Source organism: Chanodichthys erythropterus, chromosome 21 (genome assembly GCF_024489055.1).
Source record: "Chanodichthys erythropterus isolate Z2021 chromosome 21, ASM2448905v1, whole genome shotgun sequence".
NCBI lineage: Eukaryota > Metazoa > Chordata > Actinopteri > Cypriniformes > Xenocyprididae > Chanodichthys > Chanodichthys erythropterus.
Window position 1 is genome coordinate 17,801,151 of NC_090241.1, and position 20,206 is coordinate 17,821,356.

The window sequence follows — 20,206 nt, forward strand, 5'->3', positions numbered from 1 at the left end:
ATCACTTCCGTCATCACAACGCGTTTTTTGACCTCACTAACAGGAAGCTGAACGAAGTTGGACATAGTGGTGAATTAGAGGTAAAAAATTATATAAATACTGTTCGGTTTCTCGCACAAACCGATCGTTTCGTGTCTTAGGACATTAATGTGTCGTCACGAGACGCAGGTTTTAATTTTGATTTGTCTAAGCAAGTTTTATTTACTGTTATAGTTGAAGTTCCCATCTACTGCTATTATTTGACTGACAGACGGCAGCGGTTGCAGTTAAAAATCATAATTTGCATTTGAATGAAGAAAAAAGTCACCTACATCTTGGATGCACTGGGGGTAAGCAGATAAACATCACATTTTCATTTTTGGGTGAACTATCCCTTTAACAGCACCAAAACGGTATTTATTTTTTGAATCTCATAATAAGATGGACGTCATTTAAAATCTGAGACTTTGCTTCATATCAAAAGTAACAAAGCACAAAGATTATTGCGATTTATTGGATGGGAGGCCCTACATATTCTGCTCATTCTTCAACTGAAAACAGACTAGACTAATTGATTCTTGGGATTTAAGAATCAATATTGGTTCGTAAAAATGAGAATCGATTAAAATCGAGAAATCATTATTTTTTTTACACATTTTAAATGCCTCCAGTTATAAAAAATATTGATCCAGTTTCATAATAGTATCATTTTTGAATCCTGGAGTAGTCCTTTTCTGTTCTGCTGTGATATCAATTCCTGTATAACTGGAGTGAGATTTAATTTCATTGTGTCATTTCTTTGATTGTTCTGTTATCTCCTCCAGGCAGGGGTGTGTATATGTGTGTGAGAGAGGGGGTAGGCTGCATCAGGAGCAGCTATGGGTGAGATTGAGGGCACCTACCGCTCCTTGCAGACCCCTGCAGGGACACGGCTCGGAGCTCAGTACAACACCGGCATCAGCACCCTGGAGCCCGGGCAGAGTCTCAGTGCGGCTATGGGAGCAGGAGGGAAGGGCCACAACAAGGGCCTTCAAATCCGCGTCCAGGGCCTGGATGATGCTCAGGAGTTCTATGAGCTTGAGGTGAGTCACTTCACATCAGCTTTTCATTTTTATTTATTTTTTTCATCTCCTCTTTGCAACAGGTGAGATGCCTGGGTGAGACTTCTTGAATTTTTGATATATTAATAATATTATTTTTTCCCCACCAATATAAAATATAATCTCTTTTAATGCACTTTTTATTTGACGATTCAAAAGCAAAACGTTCAAAAGCCATTACTCCAGTGTCACATGCTCAAGAAAAATTTTTAATTTTTTTTTTTTTTTTTTTTTTTGATGAATAGAGTTCAATAGAACAGCATTTATTTGAAACAGAAATCTTTTGTAACATTGTAAATGTCTTTACTCTGACTTTTTGGTCAATTTAATGCAAGGCTTACTAACACCACACTTTTGAATCAGTCAAAAATTTGTAAATTTCCACGTGGGACTTTTCATATGCTGAAATGTTTAAGTTATAATATGCATAAGTAAATTGCTTTTATGTTGGTGTGTTACGTGCTTAAAGTTGTTCAGTGGAATGACCGCAACATTTAAATGAGATACAACTGTTGAGGCGTGGGGAGGAACAAACCAAACAACAAGGGAAACAATTAATATCCGATATTTATTAACACGGTAGAGATAAGTCAACAAGTAAGACATAAACAAAGTAAAAGTAAGGAAAGAACGAGGATGTCGCCAAAGAAAAGAAATAATCAGAACAAAACCCACTAACTAGCGCCCACGCCCCTAAACTAACTACCAAAAATAAAATGTAAAAACAAAACCGAAAACTTCGGCGCGGCGCCTTAACTAAAACTCCACTAAATAAATAAACAAAAATACAGGGAAGGCGAGCACCCGCATTATAACTAACATTAGTTGCTAGCTGACACGCACTATGCGGAATTCACCGTGGTCAGTGAGGTTGATGTTATCTCTGAGCTGTCCGCAGCAAAAGGTTTCATTATCGGTCAACCCCTCGGTTGACAGACAATGACTTCACGCCAGAATTCGAGTGGACTCAAACATTTAACAGAAGACTTGTATCACTCTCTAACGCCGTCAGCTTAACTATTACACAGAAACAAACAACCAGATACTGTCTCAATGAACCACAGACTAAATAAACAGTTCGCAAACACAAAGAATGACTGGCTCTGGCTCGACAAGCGTGAGTGAGGTCCAAGCCCAAACGCTCACTGCAGGTGGAATGCCGCCGAAGCCTTTTAAATGATCAGCCACCTGCAGATTGGCAGAACGCTGGTTGGGACGTCAGAGCGTCATGACGTCACCAAGATGAGCCCCGCTTTACCGTCAACCTAAAACTCGACAGACAGATAAGAAAGAGAGAGAGAGAGAGAAAAAAAAACTAAAACAAAATACAAAAACATACGTGGAACGTAACACTCCCCCCCTAAAAAAAAAGAGAAAAGAAAAACAACACTTTTCTTCTTCTCTTCTTTAAGCACTATTACCAGCTTAGTAAACTCTAGATAGAGCATCGGCAATTATGTTTTCTGACCCCTTCTTGTGCTTAATCACCAAATCGTAACCCTGCACGATTAAGGACCAGCGCATCAATCGCTGATTCTGATTGTTCATACGTGCTAAAAACACCAGAGGATTGTGATCAGTGAATACAACCACAGGCAAATTACTTGAACTAATATAAACATCAAAGTGTTGTAAGGCCAACAGCAAAGCTAACGTTTCTTTCTCGATGGTAGAATAGTTTAACTGATGTTTATTAAACTTGCGCGAGAAATAACACACAGGATGGTCAATACCATTTGCGTCCTCCTGTACAAGCACTGCACCCGCACCGACCGAGCTTGCATCGATCTCCAGCTTGAAGTCCTTTCCCACATCAGGAGCTGTCAAAACAGGCGTACTGCATAATAAAACTTTGATGTTATCAAAAGCATTTTGACAGTCATTACTCCAAATAAAAGTACGTGACGGGCTGAGGAGTGAAGTTAGCGGACTGGCCACAGTGGAGAAGTTTTTACAAAAATTCCGATAATAACCGGCCATCCCCAGAAATCTACGAAGTTCTTTTCGCGTGGTCGGAACCGGAAATTCTGCAATCGCAGCGACGTTGGCTTCTATAGGTCTTACCTGCCCTTGACCTACTTCTCTGCCCAGGTACGTCACTGTAGCTTGACCAAATTCACATTTAGAAAGGTTTAATGTCAGCGAGGCATTCCGAAGGCGTTCAAACACCTCTCTTAACGTTGCAACATGTGCGGACCAGCTAGATGAATAAATCACAAGATCGTCCAGATATGCATTGCAGTTTCGAACACCAGCAAGCACAATATTAATGAGCCTCTGGAACGTAGCTGGTGCGTTGCGCATGCCGAAAGCCATAACGCAGTATTGCATGAAATCGTCCTGAGTCACAAAAGCAGAAATATCTGACGCTCGAGCCGTCAATGGTACTTGCCAGTAACCTTTCAGCAAATCTAGTTTACTGACGAATTTAGCAGACCCCAGATTGTCTACACAATCTTCCATAAAGGGGTAACGGAAAACTATCGGGAACAGTAACTGAATTTACCTTGCGATAGTCCGTGCAAAACCTGGCGGATCCGTCACTTTTTGTCACCAGTAGACATGGAGAACTCCACGGACTAAAACTCTGCTTGGCGAGACCGTTTTCGCGTAAATACTCGACTTCAGCTTTCATCGCAGAACGTTTAACAGCGTTAACCCTATAAGCTCGTTGCTTGATAGGAACGGCATGACCTACATCAATATCATGTTGTAAGACTGTAGTTCGAGACGGAACATCCTGAAATAACAAGGAGAAATCGTGAATTAATATTTCAACATCATTTCTCTGGCAATCAGGTAAATGGGACAGATGAGAAGTCAAATTGCTCAACATTTCAGAGTTCTTCAGCCTAACACACTGCTGATATGTGTGGCGTACTAACACTCCATCATTATCTTGAGTAGGGACATCAGCCACCTCACATATAAGAGCGGCAGAGGTAATAAGCTCATCCACCTTCTCAACAGCTTGTGACGACCCTCTGACATGATACTCCTTCAGCATATTCACATGACATACACGAGATTTCTTTCTACGCTCAGGAGTTCGGATCAAATAATCAGTGTTACTCAATTTTTTAATCACTTCATATGGACCCGAAAATCGTGCAGACAGAACAGAACCCACAACTGGCAATAAAACCAGCACTTGATCTCCCTCCTTAAAATGACGCTGAACCGTTTTACGATCGAACTGACGTTTCATAGCCACCTGCGCACTCAACAATGACTCTTTTGCCGTTGAACAAGCCTTATGCAATCGCTCACGAAATTTGCTTACATAGTCAAGCACAGGAATTTTAGTACTAGGCTCACAGGATAACAGATCTTCTTTAAGCATCTTTAAAGGACCCCTCACCGTATGACCAAATACAAGGTCGGCAGGACTAAATCCCAAACTGTCTTGTACTGCTTCTCTGACAGCGAACAAGAGTAGAGGTATGCCCTCGTCCCAGTCCTTACCCGTATCCATGCAATAACGTCGCAACATCGCTTTTAACGTCTGGTGAAACCGTTCCAAAGCTCCTTGGCTTTCTGGGTGAAAAGCGCTTGAAGTTTGATGAGAAACGTTTAAGGTCGTCAACACCTGTCCAAAGATTCTTGACAAAAAGTTAGTACCTTGATCGGATTGAACCACTTTCGGAAGGCCAAACATAGAAAAGAATCTTACAAGTGCATTACTAATCACTGGCGCTGTAATCTTCCTAAGCGGAATAGCTTCTGGAAAGCGCGTCGCAACACACATTATTGTTAACAAGTATTGGTTACCACTCTTAGACTTAGACAACGGTCCAACACAGTCAACAATAACATGCTCGAACGGTTCCCCAATCACTGGTATAGGAACAAGCGGTGCACGCGGAATCACCTGATTTGGCTTACCTGAAAACTGACAAGTCTGGCAAGTTTTACAGAATTTCGTTACATCAGCCTTCATTCGGGGCCAAAAGAAATGTTTCAAAATTCGATGATACGTTTTCTTAACGCCCAAATGTCCAGACAAATCATGATCATGAGCTAGAGAGAGTACAATCTGTCTGTAACATACAGGAATGACAATTTGATGTACAGAAGTCCACTCACTATCGCACGCAACATCTGCACACCACCAACGCATCAGCAACCCGTTCTCGATAAAGTAAGCGGCTTTCCTCTCCTTGGCCATTTCCAAAGGAACAACAGAGGAAAAGCATTTCCGCAAAGGAACAATCTTCTTTCTGAGCTGTAATCATTTTTTCACGAGTCATTGTCAATTTCACCTCGTCTGACTGCAAAATAAGCGCTTGATCCGCTGACTTACCCTCTTCAACTGGCAAAGTGTCATTTATAATAATAGGTGACATAAACGTAGAAGACAAGTCATCTGCATCAGCAAATTTACGAGCCTGCGCTCGCGTCACGGCACAAACAGGAAAAACTTCAGGAAACTTCTCGGACAACTCGTCAGTATACTCAGACAGAACAGGCTTATCACAAACCTCTAACAGCGGCGCGACTTTTCCACCTGCGATGTCGTTACCCAGGATGAAACTTACTCCATGCACAGGGAGACTGTCACGCACGCCGATTTTAACAAACCCCGTAAACAAATCAGACTTCAGATAAATCTGATGCAAAGGAACTTTCATAATATTCATTTCAAAGCCTCGCACTAACACATGGGTACCACAGAAAGTCTGTTCTGAGAGCGGCAGTGCACCAGCCACTATAAAGGACTGCATCGCGCCCGTGTCACGCAACATAGTCACTTTTACCTGATCCGAAGACTGATCACTGACAGATACTAATCCTTTCATAACGAAAGGTTGATACCCAACATCTAACTCCCCACCGAACTTACAATTAACAATATCAACAGGCTTCACAAAAGCAACACTTTTAGAAGTGTTACTTTGCTGTTTGCGCTTTAAAACAATGCAATCAGCAATGAGATGACCCGACTTATGACAGTAAAAACACTCTCGGTCTTCCTTAGGCTTTGGAACATTTTTCGAACGCGACTGATCTTTCGAAGTAACGGAACTAAATAAAACTTTGTCAGTACGAACGGGAGCAAAAATGCTCTTATGCGTCAACGCAAACTCATCAGCTAGAACAGATGCCTGAGACAACGATGTTACCTTTTGTTCGTTTAGGTAAACAACAACACGATCAGGGATACAACCTTTGAACTCCTCCAACAAAATTAACTCACGAAGTGCCTGGAAATCCGAAACTTTGTTTGAAGTGCACCACTTGTCAAACAACATACCTTTTTCTCTAGCAAATTCTACGAACGTTTGACTCGTGCTCTTTTTATGGGTTCTAAAACGCTGCCTGTACGCTTCAGGTACGAGTTCGTAAGCTCTCAAAATTGTTGTTTTGACAACATCATAATTTAAACTATCTTCTAATGTTAAAGCAGCACACACTTCCTGAGCTTTTCCCGTTAGCTTGCACTGCAGCAGCAAAGGCCACACATCTCTAGGCCAATTTAAAGCAGACGCAATTCGTTCGAATACATTAAAGTATGAATCAACTTCTGACTCTCTAAACTGTGGAACAAGAGAAATGTGTTTACTCACATCCAGCGTATTACTCGCCGTATTCGCACCAGTCGTAACAGCAGCAGTCTGCGTAGGTTGAGCAGTAGACACAAGCGGCACCGGAGAAACTGCGACATCTCTGGCTGCTTTCAGTTCCAACTCCCGCAATCTGATTTGCATGTCCGCCTCTATTTCCATACGGCGAACTTGGAGCTGCAGATCCAGCTGGGCCTTACGCTCCGCTGCCCTCTCGCGCTCTTCCACTTGGACTGCCAAGCGATACTTGAGCCGCGAGTACTTGAGCACCTTTCACTCGCTTCCTCCTCACCAATCCACGAAGCGCCACCATCAGAACCTGGTCTCTGCTCTGAACTATCAGCCAGTTTAAGCACACCCAGTTCCCTCAAGCCACACACTACAACCTTTTTGATTTCACGCTTAAGCTGCTGTTTCGAAACTTTAATGTTAAAATGCGCCGCAACGACTAATAAATCGTCCTTACGACATTTATCTAGCTGTTCGACAGTTGGTGCACTCACAAAGTTATTCAAATCAAAGTCAGCCATAATAATTGAACTGTACGCTAAGCCCCTAAGATTTTTACGTCAGTCAACAAAACATGCCCTCACCGACTACCCGAGCAATCCTTATTATCCGATTGTTCCACCAACACACCAGCAACAGTGCATCTCAGAAATTCATTCCACAAGAATAAGATATCCTAATGAGGATATCCCACCGCTGCCACCAATAAATGTTACGTGCTTAAAGTTGTTCAGTGGAATGACCGCAACATTTAAATGAGATACAACTGTTGAGGCGTGGGGAGGAACAAACCAAACAACAAGGGAAACAATTAATATCCGATATTTATTAACACGGTAGAGATAAGTCAACAAGTAAGACATAAACAAAGTAAAAGTAAGGAAAGAACGAGGATGTCGCCAAAGAAAAGAAATAATCAGAACAAAACCCACTAACTAGCGCCCACGCCCCTAAACTAACTACCAAAAATAAAATGTAAAAACAAAACCGAAAACTTCGGCGCGGCGCCTTAACTAAAACTCCACTAAATAAATAAACAAAAATACAGGGAAGGCGAGCACCCGCATTATAACTAACATTAGTTGCTAGCTGACACGCACTATGCGGAATTCACCGTGGTCAGTGAGGTTGATGTTATCTCTGAGCTGTCCGCAGCAAAAGGTTTCATTATCGGTCAACCCCTCGGTTGACAGACAATGACTTCACGCCAGAATTCGAGTGGACTCAAACATTTAACAGAAGACTTGTATCACTCTCTAACGCCGTCAGCTTAACTATTACACAGAAACAAACAACCAGATACTGTCTCAATGAACCACAGACTAAATAAACAGTTCGCAAACACAAAGAATGACTGGCTCTGGCTCGACAAGCGTGAGTGAGGTCCAAGCCCAAACGCTCACTGCAGGTGGAATGCCGCCGAAGCCTTTTAAATGATCAGCCACCTGCAGATTGGCAGAACGCTGGTTGGGACGTCAGAGCGTCATGACGTCACCAAGATGAGCCCCGCTTTACCGTCAACCTAAAACTCGACAGACAGATAAGAAAGAGAGAGAGAGAGAGAGAGAAAAAAACTAAAACAAAATACAAAAACATACGTGGAACGTAACATGGTGCATAAAAATAAGAATAATTAAATATAATTCTTCCTTGCATTCATTTAGCCTTGAATTATTTTTAACTATGTTTTTACTATAGTTTACTTTAACCTTTTGGATCTACTTGACTACAATGGCTGTTTTTTGTTGAACTCCTGAAATTATGCATATCACGTTTTGTTACACCCTGACCATAGTTGTCTGGTTAATTGTTTGTCTAGTTTTTTTGTTTATTTGATTCTACTGCACAGATATTGTACATTTGCTATTATGTTTGCAAAGCTACCCAAGGTTTATTTAAAAATAAGCGCACTGTAGCAAGCACACTGTGTTTGGTTTTGTCCACTTGCGGCTGTGCTGGAGAATGTAAACGACCGTCTCTCCGGAGACCTCTGGCAATCTTGCTTTTGCGTGCCGGTTGTGGTGGGTGACAGCTGCCACATGGCTTTAGCTCTTAAATCCTGCTTCTTTAAGTCTGTTTTACACCCAAGGCCTGAAGTCACTTTCTAAGTGTTAGCTTGGGTGTAGTTACACATCTGACAAATGCATTTTCTCCCTTGATGTTCTGTTTATTTATCACAATGAGTGAAATGATCTGAAAAAGCAAAAGTTTTTGGTGAAAATGCATTGCTTGAATTTCCTACAATATGCAAAATTACATGAGAAGGGCAGAGATTTAAGATCTTGTTTGTGCGCTGTTGAGATTAGCGGTGTGTTTTTTTAAAACACTTTTACTATTGCCAGCTGCTCAGTCAAAAACTTGGAAACATTTCACTGGCTTTATTGTTGTAACACCTGAATTGATCTTAACCTATCCTTCATATTTTGCTGTGTTGACATGGAAGATTATCTAAATGATGTTATATGTGGTGTTATAAGACAGTCTTAAGTGTTTTAGTGGAGGATGAGAACTTCCCATGATTAGATCAGATAACAGTATGCTTTGAATTCCCCTGTTGCAAAGATCAAACACGGAAGAGTGGAAAATGGTCATTATGCAGCTTTATTAGGCTATAGGACTATGGAATGCGGTGGTGCCACCAAACGTGCTGTACTGAAGCAGAGAGACCCTGCTGGAGGTAAATGACTGTTCATATTATGTCTAGATAATGGAAGAACAATGGGGTCAGCTCTGGTTCAAAGATTTATTACTCTTTCTAGTGTTCCCCAGGAGTGCAGTGGGATTTGTTTTCCATTACTCTTTATTTAGCACTGCCAAGTGTGTATGAATTGCAGTATTGATTGATCTGTTGTCAGATGATGTGGATGTTTTATTAGACAGATTGTGTTTAATGATTCATAAGGCAACATGGCTTTGTGATCTGTTCCATGATGCACAAACCAGCGGTAACGCAGTCTGGTGTTGCTCATGAAAGGGTTTTGTTTATTCTCAGCAGGAGTGTGTGTGTGTGTGCGCACGTGCACTTGTGTGCTCACTGCATTGTGGGTCTGATGTCATGTTGCCACATCTGTTTCCAAGATGGGACTCTGTTCTCGTAAGCACACCCAGGTACATGAGTGTGAGAGCTGTGGGAAAATATCCCAAATTGACCCTCAGGATTAAACTACCAGACCAAAGAAATAAAGACAGATGTGCTGAACTACCGTTCATGTTAGTCTAAACATAAACAAAAGTATGTATTGTCTGGTGATGGGCAATGAGACTGCTTTTGATTCACTTTTCCAAATATACAAGTTTGAATCCCCAGGTTTGTTCTAGGGCTGTGTGATATCGCTTCAGCATCAACATCACAATGTGTGCATCTGTGATAGTCACATTGCAGGATGTGCAATGTCAAGTAAGTAGGGATCGTAGTTACCAGGCCCCAAGGTTCTGAACGCATGTGATTTGTGGATTAATTGCAAAGCTTAACCATCATAGAATGAAAGTTTATAATTTGCATGTGTTTTTGCATGTACATTCAAGTGAGCTTCAAGCATTCAAGCGAAAGAAGACGCAAAAAGTCAATTCAGAACTCTCATGTTGTTTTCTGCAGATGGCATGTGAATGGCGAATTCAGTACTCTTTCTTGTCTTTTAGTGCTTGAACGGACACATGTACGCAAAATTGTCAAAATGCCCATCTTGGCGAGTATCTTCATAAACACAGTCGCTTATGTGAACGTAAACAATTGAGAAAGTAATCATCATATTGGATCCGTTCATCGGGTATTAAAGTGATAGCAGCCTAATAAACCTGCTGCCATCTGTGTCATTAATGTTAGTAAAACAACAAAAGACAAAGAGAATCACTTTTGAACCCTTAACAAAGATTAATTATATATAATTTATACATTGAAATTATTTTACGTTTGACTTAATTTCTGTACCTGAATACTGTTAGACTTACCTGAAAAACATAAAACACTGTTTATTCCAATTGGATCTTTGTTATTGTATTTATTTATGCTTGTAATTTGTTTATCATTTTCTATGCAGATACACTCCCCTACAAAATCACCCTAATCATTCTAGAATTCTTAATTCTTAATTAATAATATAGCTATGAAAGCAACTTGCACCATTGTTTTGACTCAAGATGCACTTTTTTTTAATGCAGATTTAAAAAAAAAAAAAAAGCTACTTAAATTACCTAATTTAACTAATGCTTAATCCTGGCTTAATTTGAGCCCTGTCTGTGAAACCAGGCTATTTGATTGAACTGCTATGAATGAAGGTACTTATTGTTCAAAACTTTAAAGATTAATAAAAAGTATTTAAGCTAAAACATAAATTAGAAAACTAGTCAGTCTCACTGACAGACTGTTTGTTAGATTAGTGTTCATCCATTCTGATTCATCCTTAATTTAAATTCCCCGCCCCCTTTTTTTGTTGGTGGTTTTAAACATAAGGCATGAAACTTACAGCTGTTTGATTTTTGTAATGATTTGTCATGAACGGGTGTACATATTTGGCACTAGTCAGTTTGTTCTGACTCTAACCTCATTCCCAGTTCACCCGGAAACCCACTGACCTGCTCTTGTCGTCTGTGAGCCGCTCCTCTGCATCACCAACTTGTAATTTGTGTTGCCATCTAAACGCTGAAGGCCTGCAGCAGTCTCAGCCTCAGCGTGTATTTATGGATATGGGTTTGTTCCCTGCTCCACAGCATCTGCCCGAGTTATAATTTTCTCTGACTTTGAAATCAGGGAAAATTTATTTATGGACTTTTACCCCTTAGGATTATGTGGATGTTATTTGTAGCTTTCTTTTTGAGTTTTGTAACCAATTTGTGAATATTTGGGCCTATTTACCAGGTGCAAATAAAACTCATTTGAGACTTGATCAGTATTTGATCAGTGTAAATTGTCTATATTTTCTAAATTGCGTTTTATTTATATATCAGCTTCAGCTTCAACCCGTTGTACCCCAGTGAAGTCTGCTATATAGAGAGAAATCCTGGAATGTTTTCCTCAAAAATCTTAATTTCTTTTCGACTGAAGAAAGAAAGACATAAACATCTTGGATGACATGGGGGTGAGTAAATTATCAGGAAATTTGAATTAAATTTGAAATTTGAACTAATCCTTTCAGAATCTCTGGTTATTGTTCGCCTACTATACCATAAATACTGTATATTTTGAAATGCTACCAATTTCACATGAGTTTTTGCATACTACTAGGGACATGTACATAGTAGGGAGATGTGCATATTTGGGGATAATATATTACCCATTTTTGCTGAAGTCTGTTTTCAGGCTTACAGCTGATTGGTTTGTGCCAGTGCATATTTTGAGATGATTTGTTGCCTTGACATTTCCAGTATAAACAGGCTTGAGACACTCTGACTGTCAGACGTCTGGCTCCCTGTGGGTTTTTTGTTCACTAGGCCAATAGGAAGTGATGAGGAAACTGCTACGACAGCCCAAACTTCCTGTCCTATCCACACCCATGGGACGACACGGGCCTCTGCTCGCTCTTCCAAATAGTCAGCCAAGCTGTCAGTCAAAGTCACGGACAGGCCTGTTGCCTTAATTTGTGTATGCATGTTTTTGTGCATATTTGTTCTACATTTTAGTATAATTGAGATACTATTAGTTTTTTTTAATTCTGTTTTGATTTAGTTTTTATCTTTTCATTTTTATTGTAGTTAAAGGCTTAATTATTTTTGTAATTTTGTGTTTTTTTTTATTAGTTTTTTTAATGTCTATATAGTTTAATCATTTTTATTTTAGTTATTTTAGTACATCATTAAACTAAATGAATATAAGAAATATTGTTTTAACAACTAGCTGAAATATATATTATTTTATTTTAAGTAACAAATGTGTTTTTATGGTTTTAGTTAACTAAAAAAAACCCTGTTTCTACAGGAGTCATTCAGTACATTGCCATCCGAGTGCATACAAAGCTACAACACTGACCTAAATTTGTAGTCATAACAATGACTCCGGCAGCTGTGATGGTGTGGGCTCGTCTTAGACCATTGGTTTTTAGAATTTAGTTGGCCATATGTTTTCTCTGCGCTCGAAACAAAGAGCGAACATGCACGCATACACATTTGCATGGAATTTGACCAGTGCACGCTGCACACCATTCAAGCCCTACTGTGACCTTCTGAGGAATCTACTGGAGAGCTGGGGCTCTGCGGGGGGAATGGTAGAAATAGACTACATTAAACGGAGACTGCAGAGACCTCTCGAACAACCCAGGGCCAGAGCATGCTGCATTTTAGGAGATTCCCTGCTTTTAGTCCAGAAGAGGGTTGTGTGTGTGGTAGCATGTCACACTAGTTCTCTTACTGAGCTGACTCTGTGCCAGGACCAGGACCCTAGCCAAATACTCTCCAATGAGGGTCTGTTCACAGCTGCTTGCGGAGAAAGAGAGTAGAGAGTCTCTTTTATCTGCTCAATGACACTATGCAACAGATATAAATACACCTCAGCCATGTAATAATGTCCTCTTTGTCTGAACAAATACTTTTTATCCAACTCTACAAATTTATCGCCGGGTTGCGAGTTTTGGTGATGATGCATAACAATGTTACATTTATAATTGTAACAGTGACTTTTGGGTCAATGACGTTTATACAGGTTTTTTTTGTTGTTGTTGCCCATATCTGTTTTTTTGTTTTGTTTTGTTTTTAAACATACGTTAAAAATGCAATTCATACATACACTGTTTTGAATAAACCTCTTGAATGAATTGATGTTTTTAATTTTAATTTAATGCCCCCCAAAAATATCAATATGTCAACAAAGGTGTTGTGTTTTTATTCATCACTGAGGCTTATTCATTTCAGTTTTGTTGTTCTTTTAAAAAGTAACTTTCCCCAACACTGGTTAATTTCTCCTAATTTGAATGGTCAGTTCAGGTTTTAGGTGGAAGGAAATGTTGTTTTATTAATAATAATAATAATAATAATTATTATTATTATTATTTATTATTATTATTATTATTATTATTATTGAATTAGTTATTTTTAACTTGCATGATTATTCATTAAAAGATTGCGATCTCATACAAATTTTATTCCTAAATGACAACAAATCAGCTATGTCTATTAAACCTTTGACTAGTAGCCTATGAACACCAAACACCAAAATTCAAATCGGCGTTTGTGCTGCCACTGACCTAGAGAGCAGTTGTGATGTAAACATGAAACTGCTTCACAATCACAAACAGTCTTTTCAACCACATAGTTGGTGCATCTGAAATTGCGTACTGTCTGAGTAGGTGCTACATTTGAACTTGACCTTTAAAAAAAAGTACATTCTCTATAGTATGAATGGGGGTAGTATGAATGTAATCTGGACATACTACATCCGCCATGTTGTCATTATTATGTGACCTACCAGCATCAGTTATGTCTCTTAACAATTCATAAATCTTCTCCTGTGGCATCATGGGATAGTAAAGTGTCCATGTGCACTTGAGAATCTTGCCAGAAGTGGTAGGTCATCCGGGGACTTTTCGTCTACTGTTTTTCGCATACTAGATACTATACATTATTTCTGTTACAAAAAAAAAAAAAAAAAAATCAGTTTAATTTACGGTAAAAGAAAAAAAAACAGCAGCTGTGGTTGCCAGAAATTTACTGTAAAAAATACTGTAGCAACATGTTAGGTTTACAGATTTAACTTAAATTTACAGTAAAAAACAAAAACAAAAAACATATTTCATAATGTTAATTTATGAAGTACTTTAATAAGTACTTATTAAAGTACTAATGTCTGTTTTGTACTTTTGTAATGCACTGACCACCACCAACAAAGGTGGTGATGAGAAAGTCACATGATGAATCAAAGCTCATCATGAGAAGCTTTTCTACAAGCGGAGAAGGTAAATACTAATATATAGATGGTACACATAGTGTCATTCACACAAACACTAAACACCACCATGGTAACACACATGATGTTAAATGTAGTAAACGATAATTTAACAACATTAGATGTAACAAAATCCTAATGTACATAACAGAAAAAAAACCTAAAAGTTATTTCAGCGGCAATATGTAAAACGTAAAGTGTCTCGCATTAAATGTATGCTTGGAGCTATTACAGTTATTCAAGGAATATAGTACGGAAGCTTTCTGTTAACCGAAAGTTGTTGTTTTTTTATTACCGTAGCATTTTTAAAGTCTTTTACCATTAAAATCACATTCATGTTTTACAGTGATAAAAGATTATATTTCTAAAATAAACACTGCACTGTTGTCTGCGGTAGCAATAAAAATCACCTTTTGAAAGTAACTTGACACTTCAAATACAGATTGTATCAATTACATCGTTACACCTTTTGTAGGTGGCGACAAGTGACTGTTAAAAATGAATTTGTCATTGAATCATTCAAGAGATTTGTTCAAAAACACTGATTCATCTAGGAATGAAACAAGTGAAGTATTTATGAGTGAGAACCCAGTAAATTACATGATATTTTGTTTAGTTGTCTGTTAATGGGAGAATCGTGATCTCTATTTAAAAAAAAAATAAAAAATGCATGATTCTCAATTTATGCAGAATCGTGCAACTCTACTTGATAATTGTTTTTGTTTTGTTTTTTATTTTGCAATGTTTGAATACGGTATAAGTTTTTCGAAACATACATGAATTTCTAGGAATGTGGCACATTTTATTCTAGATTTTAAAGGATTTTTCCGTGTATACTCTGTCATTACGCTTTTATCATTCGCTTTGTGAATATTTGTGATAAACATTACTGCATGATTCATGTAAGCCATAAAACTGATCTGTCCTGACTTTACACACTCGTAATTCAATCTTGGGCTTGCTCTCCATTGATGTTCAAGTAAAAATAGACACTAATTGCTGCATTGGATGTTTGAACTGGCTCAGACCTTGAAAAAACAGCCCGTCTTTTATAAGCTGAGAATGTCCAGTGGCCAGAAATTGTTTTTGAACCTAAACAGACCTGGAAACGGTCACATTAAAAAACATTTCCTGTTCGTCAATTACTTTAATGGCACAAGAGAAAATAAAACATGCCTTTCAAAAAAGCTGGCTCCATGTGCCAGCTTTAATTCTTATTGGCAAAATTCCTTCCTTATAATGTCTGTGTTTTTCTTTTTAATAAAACAATGTGTGTTGTGTAAGACTGTGCAGAGGCCCAAAGTAGACATTCCCTCTGTGTTTATGTAGACGATGTACCCAGATTCTTTCCTTTGTTAATGTTGGAGCCATTTTTGAATGTGCTTTCAGACTCAAAACAACTGCAACTGACAGTGAGGGAGCAGCAATGACACCAGGTAAATGGGTGGCTCTACAAAGAGAGGGTTCAATGGGATTGGTCAGTAGGCTCAGGGCTCTGCCCACACCTCACAGCACCAGGAAGCTCAGGATCACTGGGCCTTTTTATTCAACTCATAACAACAGAGAAAAAACCACTGGCATTCACTCCCTGCTTTGTGTTTGAGAGACCTGCAGAGCGATGAAAATTTGTGTGTGTGTTTTTAATGAATATATATGAATGTGTTTTGTTTGTGTGAGGCACAGATGAGTCTTTGTGGAGGGGTCAGTGCAGTGAGGGGGCTGCTTCGATCCTTGGGAATGCGGAACAGTGCAGACAGAGGGGCTGGGTGATGGGATTTCGGAGGAGGGAGTGGAGCAGGACTTGTCCAGCATGAGCAAACAAGCTCATAAATAGTTCGGTTGACAGGCTAAAGAGGGGTGAGTGGGAGGAATGGACTGGGTAGGAGTAGGCATGTTGTGCATTGGGTGGATTGTGTTGGTGGGGGATGACTAGTATTGCAGTATATTTAAGCAGTACAACCTTAGTCCAGCCTTTGGACTTGTCTTTAAACTTCGAAGACCTATAGATTTTTGTTCTCTAGGGACTCTGGATGTGAGTTTGTTTGTGTCAGAAAACTTTAAATTGAGAGTCCTTAATAATAATGGCAAATAGTTGCTTGGAATTGAACTAAGATTCAGTTTTGTTGCTGTAATGTCACTTTTTTTTTTAACACCAAGACTTCAGTTGAAAAATAGTTGCCCAAATTATTGTTTCACACAGCACTGAGGTCAGTTGGCCTTTTCAGCTATGTTTAGTAGTGGTCTACAGATTTTTCAGTACGTGATACAAATAACTAGAGAAGTGGGATGGTTGATAATTTGAAATACATTTGATATTAGGGATTACAAAAGTTCTAATACTAAAAATATTAAATTAAAATGGAAGAATACTAGTGATCTATTATACTATATATCTGCATATCGATTTGTCAATATTGGCTATTCCAATGTTTACATTTAGATTACTTTTGTCAATGCCATCATCTAACACTCAATAGAAGTTAAAGTCGTGATTAAATGAAAGTGGTGACAGATCTTTTCTTGATTATCGAAAAAGTTGGGGTTTAAGTGGAATGAATTTGGGCATATATCACCAGTGAGATGATCACCAAAAGACTTTAACATTTTAATATAAATTTCCCAAATTATTGCAATATTGCTAATATTTGATGTATTGCCCAGCCCTTCTTCAGTATCAGTCAGAATTTTAACATTTGTGCATCTCTAAATAATACCAGTATTTCTACACAAAAATTGAATTTGTTACCTTTACTTGATATAATTGAGTTTTTACACACATTTTTTTTTTTTTTTTCATTCAAATTAAATTAGTTTAGTTGGGGCAACAACTTCAGTTATATTAGGACAAATTACTTGTAATTTACTGTAGTATGTTTGACTTAACTTTTACGTTTGTGAAAACTAAATTTTCTAAATTTTCAACACATCTGAACATTAAACACTAGCATGTCTTCACCTTTACTAAAAAACACCAAAAAATATCACACACCATGCATTTACTCTCCTAATGCAGTCACTTGAAAATCATGCTGGGAACTAGAGATCCACTGCCCATTTAGTTATGTAAAAAAATATTAATGTAGTTTTAACACAAATGAATTAAGTAAACTTCAAATTTAAGTATATTAGGTGAATTGAACACAATGAAATTAAGTTGTGACAAGAAGTACAAATCCGTGTTACTTTTGCTCATTTTAATTAAACTGAACAGGAGGCTTTTTTTTTTTTTTTTCCTCAATGTCTTCAAAAATACTGCAGTACAGCAATATTTTTGAAGACATTGTTTATTTGTGTACTCATTCTATTACAGTATTGCTTTATCACATTTTCACCTGTATTTACTGACTACTGTTATTTTGGTCTTATGGAGACCCAGTTTGAAAACTGATACATTTGAATTATAATACACATGCTGAAATTAAACAAAAAAATTACTTAGATTAAATGCTTCTGCCTATCAGTTATGGGAGCTATGCCGATAATCTCAAAATAGTCTGTTTGTTTTATCACAGATTTATAGTTGCTTTGTTATCTTGTGCAGCATAGCAACAATGACAAAACAGCTTTCAAATAGTAAGTCACAAGATGCATGATGTACCATATCAGTACAGTCAGCACTAGGAATCCTCGCACACACACACTCACTCATTTGGCCTGCTTAACATCCACCATATGATGTAATTAGTGGAACAAATTAGTGACTGCTTTGAGAGAGCTGGCCATGAAGAAAATCCTAGAGGCCAGCGTCTCTTGATTGCTTCAAGCCCCTGCCACCCCCAACTCAGATGACAACTTTTCCCATCTCTCACTCTGATATAATTTAAGGGTGTTGAAGCGTGACAGATTGGGCTTTTCATTGGTTTGGCCCTGTTGGCTGCCATTGCTGGCTTTGACCTTAAGTCAGGGGATTTGCTCAAGCACAGATCAAGTTCACTACAGAGCCTTTTCAAAGAGACTTAATTTATTAATATATTGGTTTTCTTTAAAGGGTTAATAAAACCTTATCAATGTTTTTATGTGAATAAAAGTCTAAATTAAATCTGTTCATCATATAAAGCAATCGTGTCTCTTCAGAAAATTTGGGCTAAACCGCTCAGTTCATATGGATTAGTTTTACGATCTCTTTATGAACTTTTTGAAGCGTCAAAGTTTCATTTGTGTAACTGTTTATGGAGGGACAGAAAGCTCTCATATTTAATCAAATTAATGACAGAATTTTCATTTTTGTGTGAACTAACCCTTTAAATAAACTGGTTCTATGCGTTAGAGATGGTTCAGAATCAATTACATGTGCATTTTTGTGTTGGTGCAAACTTGTGTGTGGTCACCAGCTTATGTGCAAGTGATCTGAGCACATAAAAACAGAGGTCCACAAAGTAGTGCTTACACTACTATAATATAATTTAAAACTTCTTTAAAGAAAAATGGCCGAAAAAGGCTTTGAATGGTCACAATTCATTACAGCAGATATAAGAATAAGGTCCAATCAATTTTACAATGTTAGTAGCCATTCACACAGAAAGTGTTTTTGCGGTTAAAAACGTAAAGCAGGTAGGGAAAAAAATGCAAGGTCTAGAGACGTATTTTTTTAAAATTGAACTTATTTTAACTTGAGAGCATAATTTTTAGAACGCTGCAAAAGATGCAAGACGCAAGTGCAACAGTCAAACACGTCCGTCTAGCTCTTGTTTACATTGAAAGAATGAAGTGGAATAGAGAAATGCGTTCTATGTGAACCAGCCCTTACAAGAACATTTTGCTGAAATCATGGGGCTTAGCGATAGGCCAGTAGTGCTGCTCTAGCAATAACTGTAAGAGAGAGAGAGAGAATGCTTAAAATGCATAAAAATTCCCTGGAACTCATTTACACGAGATATTTGATTAAATTTGAATAAATCGCATTACATCTACAACTACATAATGTGTTGCTTTGTGCTGTGCATGTTGAATGTGTACTATGTATTGCTGTTGAACTGCACTCTGGGAGTTTGGTTCATAAAGCAGGATTTAACGAGCTGTTTAACCGTCTGGGTGACGCAGCACACTGGAGCAGTTGGTCAGTAATGCCAGGTACATTTAAACCCTACTCTGATCCTTATTAACTCCCATTTTAAATGCTGACAAACTCTTTATGTCCAGCTGTCTGGCCCAAATGTTAGCCACAGGTGGCGGTCACACTTCTCTTGCTGGAGCCAGTTAGTTTGATGCATACAACAAGGAATCAAATTTATAATTTGTGTAATATTTGAATGAAATCGCCTGGCTCTGTTTATTTTAAGGGTCAAATTCTTAAAGCATTTAGTTGATGCCTGTAACAGTGTATTGAGTGAGGGAGTGTGTTAATCTTTGCACTTAAATGAGTCCGCAGTCAAGAACTTGAGTAGGGTTAGCTACAATTACTTTTTTGTTCTTGGCATGTACGCTCTTACCACAGTGACCGTCTGCAGCACATTTTTTCCTGAGAACTTTACCTCTTTTAAACTAAATATTGAACTAAATAGGTAATCTAATATATACAGTCATGTGTTGGCTGTTACATTCATAAAATCATTTGCCTGGGGCTGCTTCATTTTTCTTTTTGATTTGTGTGATTTGAGTTGATTCATATGATCAACATTCCAAAAATTTTAAGTACACACAACTTGCTTAATTTTAAGATGGATATCATTGAAAGTAATGTTATT

At 38.2% G+C, this 20,206-nt stretch overlaps 1 protein-coding gene across 5 annotated transcripts in view; it reads left to right on the top strand.

Moving 5' to 3' along the window:
• Nucleotides 1-20,206, top strand: part of farp2 (FERM, RhoGEF and pleckstrin domain protein 2) — a 66,277-nt gene that overhangs the window by 3,070 nt on the left and 43,001 nt on the right. For 4 of the 5 annotated variants that reach the window (XR_010893521.1, XM_067374858.1, XM_067374859.1 and 1 more), the window contains exon 2: nucleotides 804-1,061. Coding sequence is in view for 3 of the 5 variants with exons in the window: in XM_067374858.1 (XP_067230959.1) it covers nucleotides 858-1,061 (204 nt within the window). In the remaining 2 variants the exon portion in view is untranslated. Of the gene's footprint in view, nucleotides 1-803; nucleotides 1,062-15,911; nucleotides 15,959-20,206 lie in introns of those variants that run through there. The other variant, XM_067374863.1, reaches the window with a different exon arrangement.